We start from the raw sequence: 25,329 nt of genomic DNA on the forward strand, positions 1-25,329 counted from the left end.
GTTACGCACCGACCCTAGTCCATCACAGTGCCCGGAGGGTCGGAAGTACGTTCCGCTCGAGGTTCGGGATCGATTGATCTATTGGGCTCACACGTCACCCTCCTCTGGACATCCGGGTATCGGCCGGACAGTGCACTGTCTTAGTGCCAAGTACTGGTGGCCCACGTTGGGTAGGGATGTGAGGGTTTATGTTTCCTCCTGCTCGGTGTGCGCCCAGTGTAAGGCGCCTAGACATTTACCTAGGGGTAAGTTGCTACCCCTGCCCGTTCCACAACGGCCATGGTCCCACCTCTCAGTGGACTTTATAACAGACCTTCCCCTCTCCCAAGGGAATACCACCATCCTGGTCGTTGTGGACCGGTTCTCTAAGGCCTGTCGTTTGCTCCCCATGCCGGGTCTTCCTACGGCCCTGCAAACTGCCGAGGCACTGTTTACCCATGTGTTCCGGCACTACGGGGTGCCCGAGGACATTGTGGCTGATCGGGGTCCCCAATTCACCTCCAGGGTCTGGAGAGCGTTTATGGAGCGGTTGGGGGTCTCGGTGAGCCTCACCTCGGGCTACCACCCGGAGAGCAATGGGCAGGTGGAACGCGTAAACCAGGATGTGGGTAGGTTTCTCAGAACATACTGCCAGGACCGGCCGGAGGAGTGGTCAAGGTACGTTCCCTGGGCCGAGATGGCCCAGAATTCCCTACGCCATTCCTCCACGAACCTAACCCCATTTCAATGTGTGTTAGGTTACCAGCCGGTTCTGGCACCCTGGCAGCAGAGCCAGATCGAGGCTCCTGCGGTGGATGAGTGGGCGCGGCGCTCGGAGGAGACTTGGAACGCTGCACACGTCCACCTGCAGCGGGCCCTCCGACGTCAGAAGGCGAGCGCTGATCTCCACCGCAGTGAGGCACCGGTGTACGCACCTGGTGATCGAGTCTGGCTCTCTACCAGAAACCTGCCCCTCCGCCTGCCCTGTCGGAAACTGGGTCGGCGGTTTGTAGGGCCATTTAAAGTCCTGAGGAGGTTGAACGAGGTTTGTTATAGATTACAGCTTCCTGTGGAGTATAAGTGTATTAACCCCTCGTTCCATGTGTCCCTTCTCAGGCCGGTGGTAGCGGGCCCACTCCAAGAAGATGAGATCTTGGAGACTCCTCCGCCCCCGTTGGACATCGAGGGGGCACCGGCGTACTCCGTGAGATCCATCTTGGATTCGAGACGTCGGATGGGGGGTCTCCAGTATCTAGTGGAGTGGGAGGGGTACGGTCCGGAGGAGCGGTGCTGGGTGCCGAGGAGAGACGTGTTGGACCCGTCGCTCCTGACGGAGTTCCATCGGAGGCATCCGACGCGCCCTGCGCCGCGTCCCCCTGGCCGTCCCCGAGGCCGGAGTCGGCGCGCGTCTGGAGCCGCGCGTCAAGGGGGGGGTACTGTCACGGTTTCGGCCGAGGCTGCCTCTCCTCCTTGTTCGGGCAGGCTTCGGCGCTCGTCGTCTCCGGAATTCTAGCTGCCACCGATAGATGTTTCATGTTCGTTTGCTTTTGTCTGTTTGTGTCACACCTGTTTCTGTTTTACGTAATTAGTGTCCTATAAGTTTCTCGTTGTGTTTGTCATGTGTTGTGTATGATTGTTTTTCGTCAGTGTTGTGTTTTGCTCGGTTGAGCATATTTTCTCCACTGCGCTGGAGCACAGTTGCACTTGTTCGTGCACCACTTCGTTTGTCGCACCTGTTTGTGCGCATTTGCCTTTTCGCCTTGTGCGTAGTTTAGCTGTTGGGCTTAGTTGTCCTGTTGCCTGTGTTGGGCCAGAAATACAGCATTTGGAACCTACCGTCGGCGTCCTGCATTTGATTTCCTACACTACACCTACACACGCCCTGACATATACGTAATAATGTCGGCAGTTCATGCGTAGGATTTTAACATATAACCCGGATTGCCATTGTATTACATTTTATTTATTGACAAGCAATTATATCCTAGTAAATAATTCCCATGGTCCATCCCATACCAACAATGTGAGATTCGATTAATCTACTTAATCTATGTCAAGTCCTAGGTGATGGAGATCAGATCCACCCTCTTCACCTGAAACACAAACACTCTGATCTCCTGTTGTAACCATTTTCCCATGCATCTCCGTGCGGTCAGACCTTTGATTATTTTGTGCCACCTGGGCCACAATGATAAACTCCCTCTCTGATTGTCCGAGTGTGACCCCCTCCCCATGGGTTACTGCAGCCAGTGTTGCCAGCACTGCCACTACCTGGGTGGGGGTACCCCACCGGAATCCCCACCGCCTAGGTAAAAGGTCATCAAGGTTCTCATTAGCAGCTTTGAGAATTTCCTTGTATATAATGCTCTCCCATCAGGGGGCTCTGGCTTTGTAGGACCAACCCTGCCAGGCAGGCTCAGAATCTTGAGGGGGCGGTGCTGCTCAAGTAGGTCTCTGACCGCATTTATTTATCTGTTTAGGCTGCATACTCACAGCAGGTCCATAAAAGAGATGGGAACTTCTCTTTGGTGTATGGGTCGCTCAGGTGGGTGTCCAGGTTATAGGGTTAGGGATCTTTCCATCATGATAGGACAATAAAAAATTAGATTAGATGTATACTATATTTAAAAATGTATATCCCTCATCTACACAAAATTGAAAGCTCTCTCTCGCTACCCCTGCTCATAGACCCCCGTCGGCTCTGGGATATGCAACCATTTCCCCTCTCACTCACTTAACGCCGCACCTTTTCAAACACAAAAATGCACACCACATGGTTGACTGCGAAATAAATGGGCAGAGCGTGCAAACGCACCCACATCCACACCTGCCGCAAGGGGGAAAGGACGCCAGCGAGAACACAGGACCAACCACAACAACCATCCGCCAAAACAACAACCGCCCGCCAAAAAAGCCATGTTCTAATTATTTGTATTTAAAGATGTATTATTCTGCTTGTTATCTTTTCTTGTTATATATCGTTTTATCCTTTTATAAAATACTATACTTACTATAAATGGGAGTCCTCTTACATTTGGGAATTTTACAGTCCTATTGATCAAACAACCATAACAAGGTAGGCAATATTTCCCTATATGCACATCAACAAGAGCAACAACTAGCCAGAGCTAAAATCTAACAAAGGAACATTAGATAAACCCTCTCAAACTTTTTCAGCTAGTTGGCCGTCAAATTTTCACTGATAAACGATGGGGAATAGACTGCTCGTCCTTCTGCAGCTTGCCTGCCAATGCATGCGTTGTCCCAACCAAGCACCCAAGCTAACTGGCTAAATTTGGCTAGCTTGCTAGCTAGCTACTTCCAAACACAAATGAGAGAACACCTCATTGACCATTTTACGCGCCCTAGCAGAGCTGGTCAGGCTGTTTATAAACTCAGCAAAAAAAAAGAAACGTCCTCTCACTGTCAACTGCGTTTATTTTCAGCAAACTTAACATGTGTAAATATTTGTATGAACAAGATTCAACAACTGAGACATAAACTGAACAAGTTCCACTGACATGTGACTAATAGAAATGGAATAATGTGTCCCTGAACAAAATTAAAAGTAACAGTCAGTATCTGGTGTGGCCACCAGCTGCATTAAGTACTGCAGTGCATCTCCTCCTCATGGACTGCACCATATTTGCCAGTTCTTGCTGTGAGATGTTATCCCACTCTTCCACCAAGGCACCTGCAAGTTCCCGGACATTTCTGGGGGGAATGGCCCCAGCCCTCACCCTCTGATCCAACAGGTCCCAGACATGCTTAATGGGATTGAGATCTGGGCTATTCGCTGGCCATGGCAGAACACTGACATTCCTGTCTTGCAGGAAATCACGCACAGAACGAGCAGTATGGCTGGTGGCATTGTCATGCTGGAGGGTCATGTCAGGATGAGCCTGCAGGAAGGGTACCACATGAGGGAGGACGATGTCTTCCCTGTAACGCACAGCATTGAGATTGCCTGCAATGACAACAAGCTCAGTCCGATGATGCTGTGACACACCGCCCCAGACCATGACGGACCCTCCACCTCCAAATCGATCCTGCTCCAGAGCACAGGCCTCGATGTAACGCTCATTCCTTTGACAATGAACACGAATCCGACCATCACCCCTGGTGAGACAAAAACGTGACTCGTCAGTGAAGAGCACTTTTTTCCAGTCCTGTCTGGTCCAGCGACGGTGGGTTTGTGCCCATAGGCGACGTTGTTGCCGGTGATGTCTGGTGAGGACCTGCCTTCCAACAGGCCTACAAGCCCTCAGTCCAGCCTCTCTCAGCCTATTGCGGACAGTCTAAGCACTGATGGAGGGATTGTGCGTTCCTTGTGTAACTCGGGCAGTTGTTGTTGCCATCCTGTACCTGTCCCGCAGGTGTGATGTTCGGATGTACCGATCCTGTGCAGGTGTTGTTACACGTGGTCTGCAACTGCGAGGACGATCAGCTGTCCGTCCTGTCTCCCTGTAGCGCTGTCTTAGGCGTCTCACAGTACAAACATTGCAATTTATTGCCCTGGCCACATCTGCAGTCCTCATGCCTCCTTGCAGCACGCCTAAGGCATGTTCACGTAGATGAGTGGGGACCCTGGGCATCTTTCTTTTGGTGTTTTTCAGAGTCAGTAGAAAGGCCTCTTTAGTGTCCTAAGTTTTCATAACTGTGACCTTAATTGCCTACCGTCTGTAAGCTGTTAGTGTCTTGACGACCGTTCCACAGGTGCATGTTCATTAATTGTTTATGGTTCATTGAACAAGCATGGGAAACAGTGTTTAAACCCTTTACAATGAAGATCTGTGAAGGAATTTGGATTTTTACGAATTATATTTGAAAGACAGGGTCCTGAAAAAGGGATGTTTCTTTTTTTGCTGAGTTTATGTTATATAGAGCTTTCATGACTAACTATTACTTTTTTCGCCTGCGTTTATTGACACCGGTCAAATTCAGCGGGTCTTGCAAGTTTGTAAATTAATCAGTTATTCTGTGCTCTGGCACACTCAGACAAGAGTGCTCTGAAATCTGAGTAGGTAGCTAGCCAGAGTGAATTTGCTAACGCTAACTGGATAACCGTTGTTTCGCCTAGCTAGCTAGCAAAGCGTCTCACATTTCTTGCTAGCTAACCAAATGACACGTGCTTCTCTATCTGTGTAGCCACCAAAAAAAGATACGAGGGGAACAAGTCAGTCACTCACCCACTCCTCCAATGACATGATGTCCTCCTAGCAGCTAGTTAGCTACAGTGGGGAAAAAAAGTGTTTAGTCAGCCACCAATTGTGCAAGTTCTCCCACTTAAAAAGATGAGAGAGGCCTGTAATTTTCATCATAGGTACACGTCAACTATGACAGAAAAAATGAGAAAAGAAATCCAGAAAATCACATTGTAGGATTTTTAATGAATTTATTTGCAAATTATGGTGGAAAATAAGTATTTGGTCAATAACAAAAGTTTCTCAATACTTTGTTATATACCCTTTGTTGGCAATGACACAGGTCAATCGTTTTCTGTAAGTCTTCACAAGGTTTTCACACACTGTTGTTGGTATTTTGGCCCATTCCTCCATGTAGATCTCCTCTAGAGCAGTGATGTTTTGGGGCTGTCGCTGGGCAACACAGACTTTCAACTCCCTCCAAAGATTTTCAATGGGGTTGAGATCTGGAGACTGGCTAGACCACTCCAGGACCTTGAAATGCTTCTTACGAAGCCACTCCTTCGTTGCCCGGGCGGTGTGTTTGGGATCATTGTCATGCTGAAAGACCCAGCCACGTTTCATCTTCAATGCCCTTGCTGATGGAAGGAGGTTTTCACTCAAAATCTCACGATACATGGCCCCATTCATTCTTTCCTTTACACGGATCAGTCGTCCTGGTCCCTTTGCAGAAAAACAGCCCCAAAGCATGATGTTTCCACCCCCATGCTTCACAGTAGGTATGGTGTTCTTTGGATGCAACTCAGCATTCTTTGTCCTCCAAACACGACGAGTTGAGTTTTTACCAAAAAGTTATATTTTGGTTTCATCTGACCATATGACATTCTCCCAATCCTCTTCTGGATCATCCAAATGCACTCTAGCAAACTTCAGACGGGCCTGGACATGTACTGGCTTAAGCAGGGGGACACGTCTGGCACTGCAGGATTTGAGTCACTGGCGGCGTAGTGTGTTACTGATGGTAGGCTTTGTTACTTTGGTCCCAGCTCTCTGCAGGTCATTCACTAGGTCCCCCCGTGTGGTTCTGGGATTTTTGCTCACCGTTCTTGTGATCATTTTGACCCCACGGGGTGAGATCTTGCGTGGAGCCCCAGATCGAGGATGATTATCAGTGGTCTTGTATGTCTTCCATTTCCTAATAATTGCTCCCACAGTTGATTTCTTCAAACCAAGCTGCTTACCTATTGCAGATTCAGTCTTCCCAGCCTGGTGCAGGTCTACAATTTTGTTTCTGGTGTCCTTTGACAGCTCTTTGGTCTTGGCCATAGTGGAGTTTGGAGTGTGACTGTTTGAGGTTGTGGACAGGTGTCTTTTATACTGATAATAAGTTCAAACGGGTGCCATTAATACAGGTAACGAGTGGAGGACAGAGGAGCCTCTTAAAGAAGAAGTTACAGGTCTGTGAGAGCCAGAAATCTTGCTTGTTTGTAGGTGACCAAATACTTATTTTCCACCATAATTTGCAAATAAATTCATTAAAAATCCTACAATGTGATTTTCTGGAGAAAACATTTCTCAATTTGTCTGTCATAGTTGACGTGTACCTATTATGAAAGTTACAGGCCTCTCTCTCATCTTTTTAAGTGGGAGAACTTGCACAATTGGTGGCTGACTAAATACTTTTTTTCCCCACTGTATAATGTCAATTTCTATGTATAAAATCAGTCATGTCATTAAGAGTAGCAGAGAGCCCACTCTGTAAATGTTATACAGTGAGGGGAAAAAAGTATTTGATCCCCTGCTGATTTTGTACGTTTGCCCACTGACAAAGACATGATCAGTCTATAATTTTAATGGTAGGTTTGTTTGAACAGTGAGAGACAGAATAACAACAACAAAATCCAGAAAAACGCATGTCAAAAATGTTATAAAATGATTTGCATTTTAATGAGGGAAATAAGTATTTGACCCCTCTGCAAAACATGACTTAGTACTTGGTGGCAAAACCCTTGTTGGCAATCACAGACATCAGACGTTTCTTGTAGTTGGCCATCATGTTTGCACACATCTCAGGAGGGATTTTGTCCCACTCCTCTTTGCAGATTTTCTCCAAGTCATTAAGGTTTGGAGCCTGACGTTTGGCAACTCGAACCTTCAGCTCCCTCCACAGATTTTCTATGGGATTAAGGTCTGGAGACTGGCTAGGCCACTCCAGGACCTTAATGTGCTTCTTCTTGAGCCACTCCTTTGTTGCCTTGGCCGTGTCATTTGGGTCATTGTCATGCTGGAATACCCATCCATGACCCATTTTCAATGCCCTGGCTGAGGGAAGGAGGTTCTCACCCAAGATTTGACGGTACATGGCCCCGTCCATCGTCCCTTTGATGCGGTGAAGTTGTCCTGTCCCCTTAGCAGAAAAACACCCCCAAAGCATACTGTTTCCACCTCCATGTTTGACAGTGGGGATGGTGTTCTTGTGGTCATAGGCAGCATTCCTCCTCCTCCAAACACGGCGAGTTGAGTTGATGCCAAAGAGCTCGGTTTTGGTCTCATCTGACCACAACACTTTCACCCAGTTCTCCTCTGAATCATTCAGATGTTCATTGGCAAACTTCAGACGGGCCTGTATATGTGCTTTCTTGAGCAGGGGGACCTTGCGGGCGCTGCAGGATTTCAGTCCTTCACGGCGTAGTGTGTTACCAATTGTTTTCTTGGTGACTATGGGCCCAGCTGCTTTGAGATCATTGACAAGATCCTCCTGTGTAGTTCTGGGCTGATTCCTCACCATTCTCATAATCATTGCAACTCCATGAGGTGAGATCTTGCATGGAGCCCCAGGCCGAGGGAGATTGACAGTTCTTTTGTGTTTCTCCCATTTGCGAATAATAGCACCAACTGTTGTCACCTTCTCACCAAGCTGCTTGGTGATGGTCTTGTAGCCCATTCCAGCCTTGTGTAGGTCTACAATCTTGTCCCTTACATCCTTGGAGAGCTCTTTGGTCTTGGCCATGGTGGAGAGTTTGGAATCTGATTGATTGCTTCTGTGGACAGGTGTGTTTTATACAGGTAACAAGCTGAGATTAGGAGCACTCCCTTTAAGAGTGTCCTCCTAATCTCAGCTCGTTACCTGTATAAAAGACACCTGGGAGCCAGAAATCTTTCGGATTGAGAGGGGGTCAAATACTTATTTCCCTCATTAAAATGCAAATCAATTTATAACATTTTTGACATGCGTTTTTCTGGATTTTTTTGTTGTTATTCTGTCTCTCACTGTTCAAATAAACGTACCATTAAAATTATAGACTGATCATTTCTTTGTCAGTGGGCAAACGTACAAAATCAGCAAGAGGATATTGTTCCAAGCAATATGTCTTAAAATAAACAATATCTACAAGTTTTGAGATATTGATATTAATATTTTGAATGTTGTTGAATAAATGAATGTGAAATTGTATTTTAGAATCTAGACTTAATATTTGAGCACACACTATAAGGAGTATAATGACATCAATATGTTGTCTTTATCATGTACGGTTCACGGATCATAGGGTCCACTTTCATCATGATTTTCCCCCAAGAAATTGTGAGAATTGCCAGAACAATCTGAGATGCCCTATTCTCATTAAATAAAACAGTTCTCTCTCTCTCTCTACCTCTCTGACAGAGTTTTGTTGGCAGCGACCCCATCTCCAGTGGTGTTCTGTCATAATGATGTGCAAGAAGGTAAAGATCTTTGTGCTCTCCTCCACTCACTCTCTCTACCAATCTCTCTCTCCCCTTTGTCTATTATCTCCGCCATTCTCTGTCTTTCTCTCTCCCCTCTAATCACCTTAGATTTGATCCTCACACCTTTTATTTGGACTGATTGATGCTCCTGCTGACTCAAAAGTAGTGTTGCACTGTATACCGAAACTACTATACTTTTTCGATAGTAGAACATGAAAAACGCTTCGGTACTTCTGTCAAATGTGTCTCACGTCGTATAGTCTACTGATTGAGAGGATCAAGTCTATCAGCACACGAGCGCACCGTGCATGCCTTCAGAGACACTTCCGATTGTCTGCTCCAGTTACTCATTGCTAAAGCTATCACTGCACTGGTTGTCTGGGCTGCATCATGTTAGCTTTGTAGGCTAGCTTACAGCTGAAGCTAACATAAATTCACTACCCTAGTACTTTGTTTGTGATAATATGGTAACCATAACGCATAACTTTCAAAATACAGAAATCATCCCCGTATGATGCATTTTGCATCATACTGTATGATGCTGCGTTTTGCATCATATGATGCTAAATGCATCATACAGGGATGATTTCTGTATTTTGACAAGCAAAACATTTTGGGACTATGTCAACAATGGACTAATGAAACAAATACCAAAATATAGTTTTGGGGTGGAATTTTCCTTTAAGATTGCTACTTCTGTGCAAATGTTGTTGATCAGTAAAATAAAGTAAGTCCCAAATGGAATGGAAACAGATTGTTTGTAATCTGTAGCTCCATGAAATCAGCCAAAACAAGCTAAATAACTCAATGCATGCACAAACTCCTATTGAATATGCATTCACCTGTATTGTGTATAGGCCTAGGCTACATCTTGATTTACTCAGTTTATCAATGGAGATTTTCCATTCAAATCAATTATTACCATTATGTTATGTACTTAGATTGGTAAAAACAAAGTCAAATGTATTGTATAATTGATTCATTAATGCATACAGTGAGGGAAAAAAGTATTTGATCCCCTGCTGATATTGTACGTTTGCCCACTGACAAAGAAATTATCAGTCTATAATTTTAATGGTAGGTTTATTTGAACAGTGAGAGACAGAATAACAACAAAGAAATCCAGAAAAACGCATGTAAAAAATGTTATAAATTGATTTGCATTTTAATGAGGGAAATAAGTATTTGACCCCTCTGCAAAACATGACTTAGTACTTGGTGGCAAAACCCTTGTTGGCAATCACAGAGGTCAGATGTTTCTTGTAGTTGGCCACCAGGTTTGCGCACATCTCAGGAGGGATTTTGTCCCACTCCTCTTTGCAGATCTTCTCCAAGTCATTAAGGTTTCGAGGCTGACGTTTGGCAACTTGAACCTTCAGCTCCCTCCACAGATTTTCTATGGGATTAAGGTCTGGAGACTGGCTAGGCCACTCTAGGACTTTAATGTGCTTCTTCTTGAGCCACTCCATTGTTGTCTTGGCTGTGTGTTTTGGGTCATTGTCATGCTGGAATACCCATCCACAACCCATTTTCAATGCCCTGGCTGAGGGAAGGAGGTTCTCACCCAAGATTTGATGGTACATGGCCCGTCCATCGTCCCTTTGATGCAGTGAAGTTGTCCTGTCCCCTTAGCAGAAAAACACCCCAATGTTTCCACCTCCATGTTTGACGATGGGGATGGTGTTCTTGGGGTCATAGGCAGCATTCCTCCTCCTCCAAACACGGCGAGTTGAGTTGATGCCAAAGAGCTCGATTTTGGTCTCATCTGACAACAACACTTTCACCCATTTCTCCTCTGAATCATTCAGATGTTCATTGGCAAACTTCAGACGGCCCTGTATATGTGCTTTTTTGAGCAGGGGGACCTTGCGGGCGCTGTAGGATTTCAGTACTTCACGGCTTAGTGTGTTACCAATTGTTTTCTTGGTGACTATGGTCCCAGCTGCCTTGAGATCATTAATAAGATCCTCCCGTGTAGTTCTGGGCTGATTCCTCACCGTTCTCATGATCATTGCAACTCCACGAGGTGAGATCTTGCATGGAGCCCCAGGCCGAGGGAGATTGACAGTTATTTTGTGTTTCTTCCATTTGCGAATAATCGCACCAACTGTTGTCACCTTCTCACCAAGCTGCTTGGCGATGGTCTTGTAGCCCATTCCAGCCTTGTGTAGGTCTACAATATTGTCCCTGACATCCTTGGAGAGCTCTTTGGTCTTGCCATGGTGGAGAGTTTGGAATCTGATTGATTGATTGCTTCTGTGGACAGGTGTATTTTATACAGGTAACAAGCTGAGATTAGGAGCACTCCCTTTAAGAGTGTGCTCCTAATCTCAGCTCGTTACCTGTATAAAATACACCTGGGAGCCAGAAATCTTTCTGATTGAGAGGGGGTCAAATACTTATTTCCCTCAATAAAATGCAAATCAATTTATAACATTTTGGACATGCGTTTTTCTGGATTTTGTTGTTGTTATTCTGTCTCTCACTGTTCAAATAAACGTACCATTAAAATTATAGACTGATCATTTCTTTGTCAGTGGGCAAATGTACAAAATCAGCAGGGGATCAAATACCTTTTTCCCTCACTGTACATGGCTGTCTGAAAAATAAACATACAACATTTCAAATCTAATGATATTGAACTCAAAAGATACATACTGATTGAACAGAGCAGTATCTGAGTTTATCTGTTTGGATCAAGTGCCATTCTGTGACTTTGGCTAATACGCCTTATTTTTTTGCCAAGGTATCGTTTTGTTATGGAGTATCGTTTATGGTATTGAGTATTGTGATGCTAAACCTGGTATCAGTATAAAAATTATGGTGTTGTGACAACACTACTCAACAGTGGAGTTTGTAACTTCCTACAAGGACAGGATATTACATAAGTTAGATAAAGAACCCAGCTAGCACATTTGGTTCCTTAGAAGTTGTGGGAACGTGTGTTTTTGGTTTCACATTAGTTCTGGGGACGAAGCCATGCATTTCCTGACCTTTAAAATTGAATGTTTTTTAAATGTTTTGAGAACATACAGTAAGTGAAAATGTTGCCTGTTCTGGGAACATTTATTTTTAGGTTGCAGGGAGGTTCTGAGAATGTTTTACTCTATTTCCTTGGAAGTTTTTGTGGGAGGTGTTATTAACGCTCTGAGAACAGAAACTATAGGCGATTTGGAGGTTTTTGAATATCTTCCTTCAAACTCTCACTGAATGTTTCAATAAGACTTTTAATAACACTGCTAGATTATTTTGGGTTAACTTTTTTGAACTCAAAGCAAATCAAATCAAAGTTTATTGGTCGTGTACACAGTTTAGAAGTTGTTATAGTGGATGCAGCTAAATGCTTATGTTACTAGCTCCTAACAATGCAGTAAAATGACAAACAATTCACATGTAAGGGAAAAAAAGACAAAGACAAGAAATCAAGAACAGCGGGATGAATCAGATTTACAACCGAAATAGCACTGTAACAGTAATCAAATGCAATCTATATGAATATACACTGGGAGAATTTACATTAGTTCAGCTAAGAATGATATGTAGGCCGTCATTGTAAATAAGAATTTGTTCTTAACTGACTTGCCTAGTTAAATAAAGGTTAAAAAAAAATATATATATATATGTACAGCTGTCTAGTCAACAAGAGTATGACATTGTTGCCGCCCATAGCATTGAATGCAAGGGAAGCCAGCGAGCATTTGGCCTCCCTTGATAAAATAAGTATTAAATAATAGCCAAGCAGCATTGAGCTAAACTGAGTGAGCTCAACTGTGAATGGGAAGCCAGTTTGGATTTGGCTTCACACCAATCACATCAAAAGCAAAAGTAGCCCAATTAACGTTAGGGATGGGGGCAACTTTTTGTCGCCTGCGGTGCTCAAGTTCAGAACGGTGGTCAGTCAAAACCCATACAGCGCTGTGAAGCGCAGAGCCTGAGCTCTGACGTCATTTATAGCATGTTACTGTACAGCCACTGCTTTCCATTTAAGGCCCCTATCAGTGCCCAAATCTGCCATTTTTAAACTGTATACAGCTATGAGTGTAAAGGGTTAACGTAATGAAATACCAAGAACATTTATGTTTTTTAAATGTGCTGAGAAGGTTCCAAAGCCAAGCAACTATCCTGCACTATTACCAGAAAGTTGTGTAAAGGTTGTATGCAAAATAACCATAGGATAACCACGCTCTCACCAAGCTCTAAGAAACTAGCTGGGTTGCCTACGTATACAGATTACTCCTGAAGTGCACATCAGGACACACTCTGAATTGATAGTGCTGTTGAACTGGTTGAACTCTCAAAAGGGGAAGTGGGAGTGTTGTAACCTGCTGTCTCTCATCCTCAGGTAACATTCTTATGCTGGAGGACAGAGACCATGCCTCCACTGAGAAACTCATGCTCATAGACTTTGAGTACAGCAGCTACAACTACAGGTAAAAGGTGTATTTGGAAAGTATTCAGACCCCTTGACTTTTTCCACATTTTGTTACGCTACAAACTTATTCTAAAATTGATTACATTGTTTTTTCCCCTCATCAATCTACACACAATAATGACAAAGCAAAAACAGGTTTTTAGAAATGTTTGCAAATTGATTAAAAATTAAAAAGTGAAATGTCACATTGACATAAGTATTCAGACCCTTCACTCAGTACTTTGTTGAAGCACCTTTGGCAGCAATTACAGCCTCGAGTCTTCTTGGGTATGACGCTACAAGCTTGGCACACCTGTATTTGGGGAGTTTCTCCCATTCTTCTCTGCAGATCCTCTCAAGCGCTGTCAGGTTGGATGGGGAGCGTCGCTGCACAGCTATTTTTAGGTCTCTCCAGAGATGTTAGATCGGATTCAAGTTCGGGCTCTGGCTTGGCTACTCAAGGACATTCAAAGACTTGTCCCGAAGCCACTCCTGCGTTGTCTTGGCTCTGTGCTTAGGGTCGTTGTCCCGTTGGAAGGTGAACACTCTGGAGCAGGTTTTCATCAAGGATCTCTCTGTACTTTGCTCTGTTCATCTTTCCCTCGATCCTGACTAGTCTCCCAGTCCCTGCCGCTGAAAATCATCCCCACAGCATGATGCTGCAACCACCATGCTTCACCGTAGGGATGGTGCCAGGTTTCCTCCAGACGTGATGCTTGGCATTCAGGCCAAAGAGTTCAATCTTGGTTTCATCAGACCAGAGAATCTTGTTTCTCATGGTCTGAGAGTCCTTTAGGTGCCTTTTGGCAAACTCCAAGCGGGCTGTCATGTGGCTTCCGTCTGGCCACTCTACCATAAAGGCCTGATTGGTGGAGTGCTTCAGAGATGGTTGTCCTTCTGGAAGGTCCTCCCATCTCAACAGAGGAACTCTGGAGCTCTGTCAGAGTGACCATCGGGTTCTTGGTCACCTCCCTGACCAAGGCCCTTCTCCCCCGATTGCTCAGTTTGGCCGGGCGGCCAGCTCTAGGAAGAGTCTTGGTGGTTCCAAACTTCTTCCATTTAAGAATGATGGAGGCCACTGTGTTCTTGGGGACCTTCAATGCGGCAGAAATGTTTTGGTACCCTTCCCCAGATCTGTGCCTTGACACAATCCTGTCTCTGAGCTCTACGGACAATTCCTTCGACCTCATGGCTTGGTTTTTGCTCTGACATGCACTGTCAACTGTGGGACTTTAAATAGACAGGTGTGTGCTTTTCCAAATCATGTCCAATCAATTGAATTTACCACAGGTGGACTCCAATCAAGTTGTAGAAACATCTCAAGGATGATAAATGGAAACAGGATGCACCTGAGCTCAATTTTGAGTCTGAATACTTATGTAAATAAGGAATTTAAGTTTTTTATTTTTAATAAATTTGCAAATATTTCACCCCCCCAAAAATGCTTTTTTCATTTAGTATTGTGCGCAGATTCATGAGGGAAAAACATTATGTCATCAATTTTAGAAAAAGGCTGTAACGTAACAAAATGTGGAAAAAGTGAAGGGGTCTGAATACTTTCCGAGTGCCCTCCGTAATTATTGTGACAGTGAAGCATGTTTTCTTCTTTTGGCTCTATACTCCAGAAGTTTGGATTTGAAATCAAACAATGACTATGATGTTAAAGTGCAGACTGTCAGCTATAATTTGAGGGTATTTTCATAAATATCGGGTGAATCATTTCGAAATTATAGCACGTTTTTTACATTGCTCCCCCGTTTTAGGGGACCAAAAGTATTGGGACAAATTCACTTATGTGCATTAAAATAGTAAAAAGTTAAGTATTTGGTCCCATATTCATAGCACGCAATGACTAAATCAAGCTTGTGACTCTACACATTTTTGCGGCCAAAGATATTGGCACTCTTTCACATTTCTTAAATCATTTTTTCAATGTACATTTATTTGAGAAGAAATAGGGAATTATTTAAGAAAAGTGACAAGGGTGCCAATATATTTAGCGGCAACTGTATTCATAAACACTCAACTAAAACTACAGGTAAAAGGGTTATAGCCCCATACACAGTACATCAATCAAACAAACAAACTGTTTGGTGGTAACAGCGTTGGCTAAGGTATCTATCTCTACAAGTAACAAGGACAGGTCAAAGTACTATGTTATCTAAATGTAGCGATTGTCTCAAATTATTGATTTATTATTGTAATCTTAGATTGTGTTGCGATGTATTTGTGTTGTTTGTTTAGGGGTTTTGACTTTGGGAACCACTTCTGTGAGTGGTGCTATGACTACACATACAACCAGTGGCCCTTCTACAAGTGTACACCTGAAAACTACCCAAGCAGAGAACAACAGGTGACTACAACCTCTACCACACTTCTATGAAGATACCATCCAAAGTATCAATTTAAACACACTTTCTCTTATCCATACTTCTTCTCTCCATTATCACACTCTCCCTTTTAGAGCTGGGATGATAAATTGAAAATTACAGACACCGACATTTCTAACTCATACCGAAGCGATTTTGCATATGTCGGTAATTTTTGGTGATTACACAATGTTCCTTCATGCATTAAACAATAGCCTAAGGAGTGGCGCTGCATATATGAAAGCGAAATGGCATAGAAAAAATGATTGTGCTCTCGGAGCTCAACACTTTCATTTACAGTGGGGGAAAAAACTATTTAGTCAGCCACCAATTGTGCAAGTTCTCCCACTTAAAAAGATGAGAGAGGCCTGTAATTTTCATCATAGGTACACGTCAACTAAGACAGACAAAATGAGGAAAAGAATTCCAGAAAATCACATTGTAGGATTTTCTATGAATTTATTTGCAAATTATGGTGGAAAATAAGTATTTGGTCAATAACAAAAGTTTCTCAATACTTTGTTATATACCCTTTGTTGGCAATGACACAGGTCAAACGTTTTCTGTAAGTCTTCACATGGTTTTCACACACTGTTGCTGGTATTTTGGCCCATTCCTCCATGCAGATCTCCTCTAGAGCAGTGATGTTTTGGGGCTGTCGCTGGGCAACAAGGACTTTCAACTCCCTCCAAAGATTTTCTATGGGGTTGAGATCTGGAGACTGGCTAGGCCACTCCAGGACCTTGAAATGCTTCTTACGAAGCCACTCCTTCGTTGCCCGGGCGGTGTGTTTGGGATCATTCTCCCAATCCTCTTCTGGATCATCCAAATGCACTCTAGCAAACTTCAGACGGGCCTGGACATGTACTGGCTTAAGCAGGGGGACACGTCTGGCACTGCAGGATTTGAGTCCCTGGCGGCGTAGTGTGTTACTGATGGTAGGCTTTGTTACTTTGGTCCCAGCTCTCTGCAGGTCATTCACTAGGTCCCCCCGTGTGGTTCTGGGATTTTTGCTCACCGTTCTTGTGATCATTTTGACCCCACGGGGTGAGATCTTGCGTGGAGCCCCAGATCGAGGGAGATTATCAGTGGTCTTGTATGTCTTCCATTTCCTAATAATTGCTCCCACAGTTGATTTCTTCAAACCAAGCTGCTTACCTATTGCAGATTCAGTCTTCCCAGCCTGGTGCAGGTCTACAATTTTGTTTCTGGTGTCCTTTGACAGTTCTTTTGTCTTGGCCATAGTGGAGTTTGGAGTGTGACTGTTTGAGGTTGTGGACAGGTGTCTTTTATACTGATAACAAGTTCAAACAGGTGCCATTAATACAGGTAACGAGTGGAGGACAGAGGAGCCTCTTAAAGAAGTTGTTACAGGTCTGTGAGAGCCAGAAATCTTGCTTGTTTGTCGGTGACCAAATACTTATTTTCCATCATAATTTGCAAATAAATTCATTAAAAATCCTACAATGTGATTTTCTGGAGAAAAAAATTCTCAATTTGTCTGTCATAGTTGACGTGTACCTATGATGAAAATTACAGGCCTCTCTCATCTTTTTAAGTGTGAGAACTTGCACAATTGGTGGCTGACTAAATACTTTTTTTCCCCACTGTATGCTGTTTAATTTGAACCAAAACTACAGCAGCAAATCAGAGCTGTGTTCTATCCCATGCTTCCCACACCTGTTATTGGAAGTTCTCACAAGTGATGTTGCGAGTGGCTTCGTTCATTAGCGGGGGGAAATGAATGGCGACAAAGAAAATGCAGTCCAATAAAATCAAGAACAATTACTGCCAAAGAAGAATGCTGTGTTGGTTGTTTTGGCTTGTTTTGGTTTTAAACCTAGTGACATCGAGCAGAGTGAGGCAATGTGCTTCAACTGTTGCAAAACTATAGCAACCACTCGAGAAACACGAGCAACTTCTTCCACCATTTGAAACACAGGAATGTAATACAGCATGACAAATGCATGGCGAAGAAAAATGGGGCAGGGGCCAACAAGCGTCATGACAAGAGCAAAGCCTAGGCAACAATCCATTACCGACTCGTTTGCACACACAACTCGCTATGTAACACACTCTCACCGATGGAATGAAATAACAGATGCCATAACGTACCATTTCGCAAAAGACATGGCCCCAAATTCAGAAGTTGAACAAATTGGGTTCAAGAAGATGGTCCAAACTCTGGACAAGAAATACAAAATGCCATGTACAAGAAATGTCATGCCATAACATCAGAGCTGAAACAGGTGCACTATTTCGCGACAACAACTGGAGCCCTGCATGTAATTGACATTGCACTACATTGATGCCACCTGGAAGCTGCGCAGCAGGTGCTTGCAGAGGACCACACTGGGGAGATAATAATATGGTGGCTTTCACAACATAATATGTAAAGTGCCTTCAGAAAGAATTCACACCCCTTGACTTATTCCACATTTTGTTGTGTTACAGCCTGAATTCAAAATGGATTAAATATAAAAAAAATCTCACCCATCTACACACAATAACCCGTAATGACAAACTCAAAACATGTTTTTTGAAATTTTTGCAGATTTATTGAAACTTAAATACATCAATGTCTAATTTACATAAGTATTCACACCCCTGAGTCAATACATGTTAAAATCACCTTTGGCAGCGATTACAGCTGTGAGTCTTTCTGGGTAAGAGCTTTGCACACCTGGATTGTACAATATTTGCCAATTTTTCTTTTCAAAATTCTTCAAGCTCTGTCAAATTGGTTGTTGATCATTACTAGACAACTATTTTCAATTCTAGATTTACAAGCAGATTTGAGTCAAAATTGTAACTCAGCCACTCAGGAACATTCACTATGTTCTTGGTAAGCAACTCCAGTGTAGATTTGGCCTTGTGTTTTAGGTTATTGTCCTGCTGAAAGGTGAATTCATCTCCCAGTGTCTGGTGGAAAGCAGACTGAACCAGATTTTCCTCTACGATTTTGCCTGTGCTTAGCTCCATTCAGTTTCTTTTTTTATCCTGAAAAACTCCCCAGTCCTTAACGATTACAAGCATACAAATAGCATGATGCAGCCACCACTATGCTTGAAAATATGGAGAGTGGTACTCAGTAATGTGTTGTATTGGATTTGCCCCAAACATAACACTTTGTATTCAGGACAAAAAGTGAATTGCTTTGCCACATTTTTTGTAGTATTACGTTAATGCCTTGTTGAAAACAGGATGCATGTTTTGGAATATTTGGATTCTGTACAGGCTTCTTTCTTTTCACTCTGTCCATCAGGTTAGTATTGTGGAGTAACTACAATGTTGTTGATCCATCCTCAGTTTTCTCCTATCACAGCCATTAAACTCTGTAACGGTTTTAAAGTCACAATTGGCCTCATGGTGAAATCCCTGAGCGGTTTCCTTTCTCTCTGACAACTGAGTTAGGAAGGATTGATACACCATCCAAAGTGTAATGAATAACTTCACAATGCCCAAAGGGATATTCAATGTCTGCTTTTTATTTTGACCCATCTACCAATAGGTGCCTTTCTTTGTGAGGCATTGAAAAACCTCCCTGGTCTTTGTGGTTGAATCTGTGTTTGAAATTCACTGCTCGACTGAGGGAACTTACAGATAATTGTATGTGTGGGGTACAGAGATGAGGTAGTCATTCACAAATCATGTTAAACACTATTATTATATGCAACTTATGTGACTTGACAAACAAATATTTACTCCTGAAGTTATTTAGGCATGCCATAACAAAGGGATTGAATATTTATTGACTCAAGACATTTCAGCTTTTCATTTTTATTAATTTGTAAAAAGTTCGAAAACATTATTCCACTTTGACATTATGGGGTATTATGTGTAGGCCAGTGACCAAAAATGTAAATGTATTCCTTTTAAATTCAGGCTTTAACACAACAAAATGTGGAAATGTCAAGGCACGTTGAGGGAGAGGTTGTTGTCCTGGCACCACACTGCCAGGTCTCTGACCTCCTCCCTATAGGCTGTCTCATCATTGTCGGTGATCAGGCCTACCATCGTTGTGTCGTCGGCAAACTTAATGATGGTGTTGGAGTCGTGCTTGGCCACGCAGTCATGGGTAAACAAGGAGTACAGGAGGGACCTAAGCACGCACCCTTGAGGGGCCCCCTTGTTGAGCATCAGCGTGTCATATGTGTTGTTGCCTACCCTTACCACCTGGGCACAGCCCGTCAGGAAGTCCAGGGTCCAGTTGCAGAGGGTGGTGTTTAGTCCCAGGGTCCTTAGCTTAGTGATGAGCTTTGAGGACACTATGGTGTTGAACGCTGAGTTGTAGTCAATGAACAGTATTCTCACGTAGGTGTTCCTTTTGTCCAGGTGGGAAAGCGCAGTGTTGAGTGCAACAGAGATTGTTGCATCTGTGGATCTCTTGGGGCGGTATGCAAATTGGAGTGGGTCTAGGGTTTCTGGGATGATGGTTTTGATGTGAGCCATGACCAGCCTTTCAAAGCACTTCATGGCTACAAACGTCAATGCTACGGGTCGGTAGTCATTTAGGCAGGTAACCTTGGTGTTCTTGGGCACAGGGACTATGGTGGTCTGCTTGAAACATGTAGGTATGACATACTCGGCCAGACAGATTGAAAATGTCAGTGAAGACACTTGCCAGTTGGTCAGCACATGCTCGGAGTACACGTCCTGGTAATCCGTCTGGCCCTGCGGCCTTGTGAATGTTGACCTGTTTAAAGTCTTACACACATCGGCTACTGCGAGCGTGATCACACAGTCGTCAGGAACAGCTGGTGCTCTCATGCATGCTTCATTGTTGCTTGCCTCGAAGCGCGCAGAGAAGTCATTAAGCTCGTCTGGTAGGCTCGTGTCACTGGGCAGCTCGCGGCTGGGATTTCCTTTGTAGTCCGTAATAGTTTGCCAGCCCTGCCACTTCCGACGAGCGTCGGAGTAGTAGGATTCAATCTTAGTCCTGTATTGACGATTTGCCTGTTTGATGGTTCGTCGGAGGGCATAGCGGGATTTCTTATTAGCGTCCGGGTTAGTGTCCCGCTCCTTGAAAGCGGCAGGTCTACCCTTTAGCTCAGTGTGGATGTTGCCTGTAATCCATTGCTAATGGCCTTATACCTCTTGTTGAGTGCGGTCTTAGTGCCAGCATCGGTTTGTAAATAGACAGCTACGAAAAATATAGATGAAAACTCTCTTGGTAAATAGTGTGGTCTACAGCTTATCATGAGATACTCTACCTCAGGCGAGCAAAACCTTGAGACTTCCTTAACAATAGATTTCATGCACCAGCTGTTATTGACAAATAGACATAGCCCACCACCCCTTGTCTTACCAGCGCCAGCTGTTCTGTCTTGCCGATGCACGGAAAACCCAGCCAACTGTATATTATCCATGTCGTCGGAACATAAGATATTACAGTTTTTAATGTCCCGTTGGTAGGATAGTCTTGAACTGAGCTCATGCAGTTTATTCTCAAATGATTACACGTTGGCCAATAGGATGGATGGTAGAGGCGGATTACACACTCGCCGACAAATTCTCACAAGGCACCCGGACCTGCGTCCCCTGTATCGGCGTCTTTTCTATATCCGAATGATGGGGATTTGGGCCTGGTTCGGTATCTGCAAAAAATCCTTTGCATCCGACTTGTTAAAGAAAAAAATCTTCATCCAGTTTGAGGTGAGTAATCGCTGTCCTGATATCCAGAAGCTCTTTTTGGTCATAAGAGACGGTGGCAGAAACATTATGTACAAAATAAGTTACAAACAACATTAAAGAAACACACAAAATAGCACAATTGGTTAGGAGCCCGTGAAATGGCTGCCATCTCTTCCGGCGCCATTCTGTTCAGTCATTTGAAATACATTAATTAGTCCTAATCTATGGATTTCACATGACTGGGAATACAGATACAGTGGGGAAAAAAAGTTTTTAGTCAGCCACCAATTGTGCAAGTTCTCCCACTTAAAAAGATGAGAGAGGCCTGTGATTTTCATCATAAGTACACGTCAACTATGACAGACAAATTGAGGGGAAAAAATCCAGAAAATCACATTGTAGGATTTTTTTTGAATTTATTTGCAAATTATGGTGGAAAATAAGTATTTGGTCACCTACAAACAAGCAAGATTTCTGGCTCTCACAGACCTGTAACTTCTTCTTTAAGAGGCTCCTCTGTCCTCCACTCGTTACCTGTATTAATGGCACCTGTTTGAACTTGTTATCAGTATAAAAGACACCTGTCCACAACCTCAAACAGTCACACTCCAAACTCCACTATGGCCAAGACCAAAGAGCTATCAAAGGACACCAGAAACAAAATTGTAGACCTGCACCAGGCTGGGAAGACTGAATCTGCAATAGGTAAGCAGCTTGGTTTGAAGAAATCAACTGTGGGAGCAATTATTAGGAAATGGAAGACATACAAGACCACTGATAATCTCCCTCGATCTGGGGCTCCACGCAAGATCTCACCCCGTGGGGTCAAAATGATCACAAGAACGGTGAGCAAAAATCCCAGAACCACACGGGGGGACCTAGTGAATGACCTGCAGAGAGCTGGGACCAAAGTAACAAAGCCTATCAGTAACACACTACGCCGCCAGAGACTCAAATCCTGCAGTGCCAGACGTGTCCCCCTGCTTAAGCCAGTACATGTCCAGGCCCGTCTGAAGTTTGCTAGAGTGCATTTGGATGATCCAGAAGAGGATTGGGAGAATGTCATATGGTCAGCTGAAACCAAAATAGAACTTTTTGGTAAAAACTAAACTCGTCGTGTTTGGAGGACAAAGAATGCTGAGTTGCATCCAAAGAACACCATACCTACTGTGAAGCATGAGGGTGGAAACATCATGCTTTGGGGCTGTTTTTCTGCAAAGGGACCAGGACGACTGACCCGTGTAAAGGAAAGAATGAATGGGGCCATGTATCGTGAGATTTTTAGTGAAAACCTCCTTCCATCAGTAAGGGCATTGAAGATTAAACGTGGCTGGGTCTTTCAGCATGACAATGATCCCAAACACACCGCCCGGGCAACGAAGGAGTGGCTTCGTAAGAAGCATTTCAAGGTCCTGGAGTGGCCTAGCCAGTCTCCAGATCTCAACCCCATAGAAAATCTTTGGAGGGAGTTGAAAGTCTGTTTTGCCCAGCGACAGCCCCAAAACATCACTGCTCTAGAGGAGATCTGCATGGTGGAATGGGCCAAAATACCAGCAACAGTGTGTGAAAACCTTGTGAAGACTTACAGAAAACGTTTGACCTGTGTCATTGCCAACAAAGGGTATATAACAAAGTATTGAGAAACTTTTGTTATTGACCAAATACTTATTTTCCACCATAATTTGCAAATAAATTCAGTAAAAATCCTACAATGTGATTTTCTGGGAAAAAAATGCTCATTTTGTCTGTCATAGTTGACGTGTACCTATGAGGAAAATTACAGGCCTCTCATCTTTTTAAGTGGGAGAACTTGCACAATTGGTGGCTGACTAAATACTTTTTTCCCCCACTGTATGCATCTTTTGGTCACAGATGCCTTAAAAAAAGGTAGGGTGTTAAGGTGTCAAAACCTGCCCAGCCCCCCATACCCCCCCCCCCCCCCCCCCCTCTCCTCTCCTGTGGGTGAGAGGGGTTCTGGTGATCGTCAGCCATTGAAAGCTGATCTGAGTCCTTTGATCCTCAGCCAGGAGTGTCATGACAACGTCTAATACAATGACCCAATTGCAAATGCATTAATTTCAAGCTATTGATACAGGCCAGGGATACAGGCCAGGGAACTCCATTTATAGATGAAATCTATTTGTTGTCCCTCATCTCTGAGCGAGTGTGTTGTTCTCTTCAGCTGCATTTCATCCGTAACTACCTGGTGGAGACGGGAGGGTATTCGGAGAGAACTATGCACGAGGACCAAGCTCGTAAAGAGCTGGAGATGCTGGTCGAAGCCAATCGGTAGGACAAAAACTTCTACCACAGATTAGCTCAAAAATGATATTTCACTCCTAAATCGAAGATTGATTTTCTAACTTCAAATGTAGTATACACTATGTGCTATCTGTTCTGTCATAATAATCATAATGATAATTGATTGGATTTATATAGTGCTTTTCGACCTAGGTTTTCAAAGCGCATTACATAATAAGGGGGAAAAATCAACTTTACCACCACCAATGTGGTGATAACTTTTTAAAATGTTGAACCAGCGTTGATTTTCGTATAAACTATTCACTGCTATCCACATGTGCAGTAGCCAGTCCGTTGGCAGTTTATTTATGGTGGAGTGATTTCCCTACAGGTTCGCCATGGCATCTCACTTCCTCTGGGGCCTGTGGTCCATCATTCAAGCCAGGATATCCAAGATTGAGTTTGGCTACATGGTAAGTACAGTAGTAGACTTACTTCACATGGTGAGATACAGACTTCACCTCACTAGAATGAAACAATACAGTAGCGCTTCAGCATATTGTAACATAAATTAATGTAATTCACATGACATTGCAGGTATAGGTGTTTTATGGTCTCTCCCCTTCTCTTTCTGTTTATTTGCTGAGTGAGATGTTCTATGACCTGGATAAACAGTGGCCTGTGCTTCCAAAACACATGATCCGTCTCAATGTTTACACCTGTTTATTTGACCTCTCTCGTTTCAGGACTATGCCCAGTCTCGATTTGATGCTTACTTCAAGCAGAAAAAGCTATTTTCCTAAATCTCTAAGAGAACAGATTGACTTCAATGGAATTTACTGTCATTTTTATATCTGCTGATTCTTCCTGTATGCAACTGTCCTGACCCAAAATAAGTGTTTTTAGTTCCTTTTTACCTTTTTAGTTTGGTTAATTTATTCTAAGTATGTATAAAGGGAGTTGGGTGAAACGGTAATTTAGCAGAAACATGGTTAGCTAGGTTACAAGATAATCCATTGTTTGAACTTTATATTTATAATATACCACTACCCCGTCCATCTAGTATCTTTCCCCTGCTTAGTAGCATCCAATACTTTGCACTGCCTGTGACAAGTAATGGTGAAGCAGGGACTTATTGTACCAGTCAAAAGTTTTAGAACACCTACTCATTCAAGGGTTTTTCTTTATTTTTACTATTTTCTACATTGTAGAATAATAGTGAAGACATCAAAACTATGAAATAACACATATGGAATCATGTAGCAACCAAAAAAGTGTTAAACAAATCAAAATAGCCACCCTTTGCCTTGATGACAGCTTTGCACACTCTTGGCATTCTCTCAACCAGCTTCACCTGGAATGATTTTCCAACAGTCTTGAAGGTGTTCCCACATATGCTGAGCACTTGTTGGCTGCTTTTAGTTCACTCTGCGGTCAAACTCATCCCAAACCATCTCAATTGGGTTGAGGTTGGGTGATTGTGGAGGCCAGCTCATCTGATGCAGCACTCCATCACTCTCCTTGTTGGTAAAATAGCCCTTACACAGCCTGGAGGTGTGTTGGGTCATTGTTCTGTTGAAAACAAATGATAGTCCCACTAAGTGCAAACCAGATGGGATGGCGTATCGCTGCAGAATGCTGTGGTAGCGATGCTGGTTAAGTGTGCCTTGAATTCTAAATAAATCACAGACAGTTTCACCTTCAAAGCACCCCCACACCATCACACCTCCTCCTCCATGCTTCACGGTGGGATCTACACATGCGGAGATCATCCGTTCACCAACTCTGCGTCTCACAAATACACGGCGGTTGGAACCAAAAATCT

General features: G+C 43.6%; 1 protein-coding gene across 4 annotated transcripts in view; it reads left to right on the top strand.

Annotated features, from left to right (window-relative positions):
* LOC311137226 (choline kinase alpha-like) overlaps positions 1–24,716 on the top strand; it is a 70,658-nt gene extending 45,942 nt beyond the window's left edge. For all 4 annotated transcript variants that reach the window (XM_084171609.1, XM_084171607.1, XM_084171608.1 and 1 more), the window contains 6 exons: positions 8,788–8,846; positions 13,192–13,279; positions 15,505–15,613; positions 23,446–23,552; positions 23,896–23,977; positions 24,251–24,716. In XM_084171609.1, coding sequence (XP_084027735.1) covers positions 8,788–8,846; positions 13,192–13,279; positions 15,505–15,613; positions 23,446–23,552; positions 23,896–23,977; positions 24,251–24,307 — 502 coding nt within the window. In that variant the 3' untranslated portion in view covers positions 24,308–24,716. The remainder of the gene's footprint in view (positions 1–8,787; positions 8,847–13,191; positions 13,280–15,504; positions 15,614–23,445; positions 23,553–23,895; positions 23,978–24,250) is intronic.
* The last annotated feature ends 613 nt before the right edge of the window (positions 24,717–25,329 follow it).

The sequence above is a fragment of the Coregonus lavaretus genome, assembly GCF_964263955.1.
Source record: "Coregonus lavaretus genome assembly, chromosome: 11".
NCBI lineage: Eukaryota > Metazoa > Chordata > Actinopteri > Salmoniformes > Salmonidae > Coregonus > Coregonus lavaretus.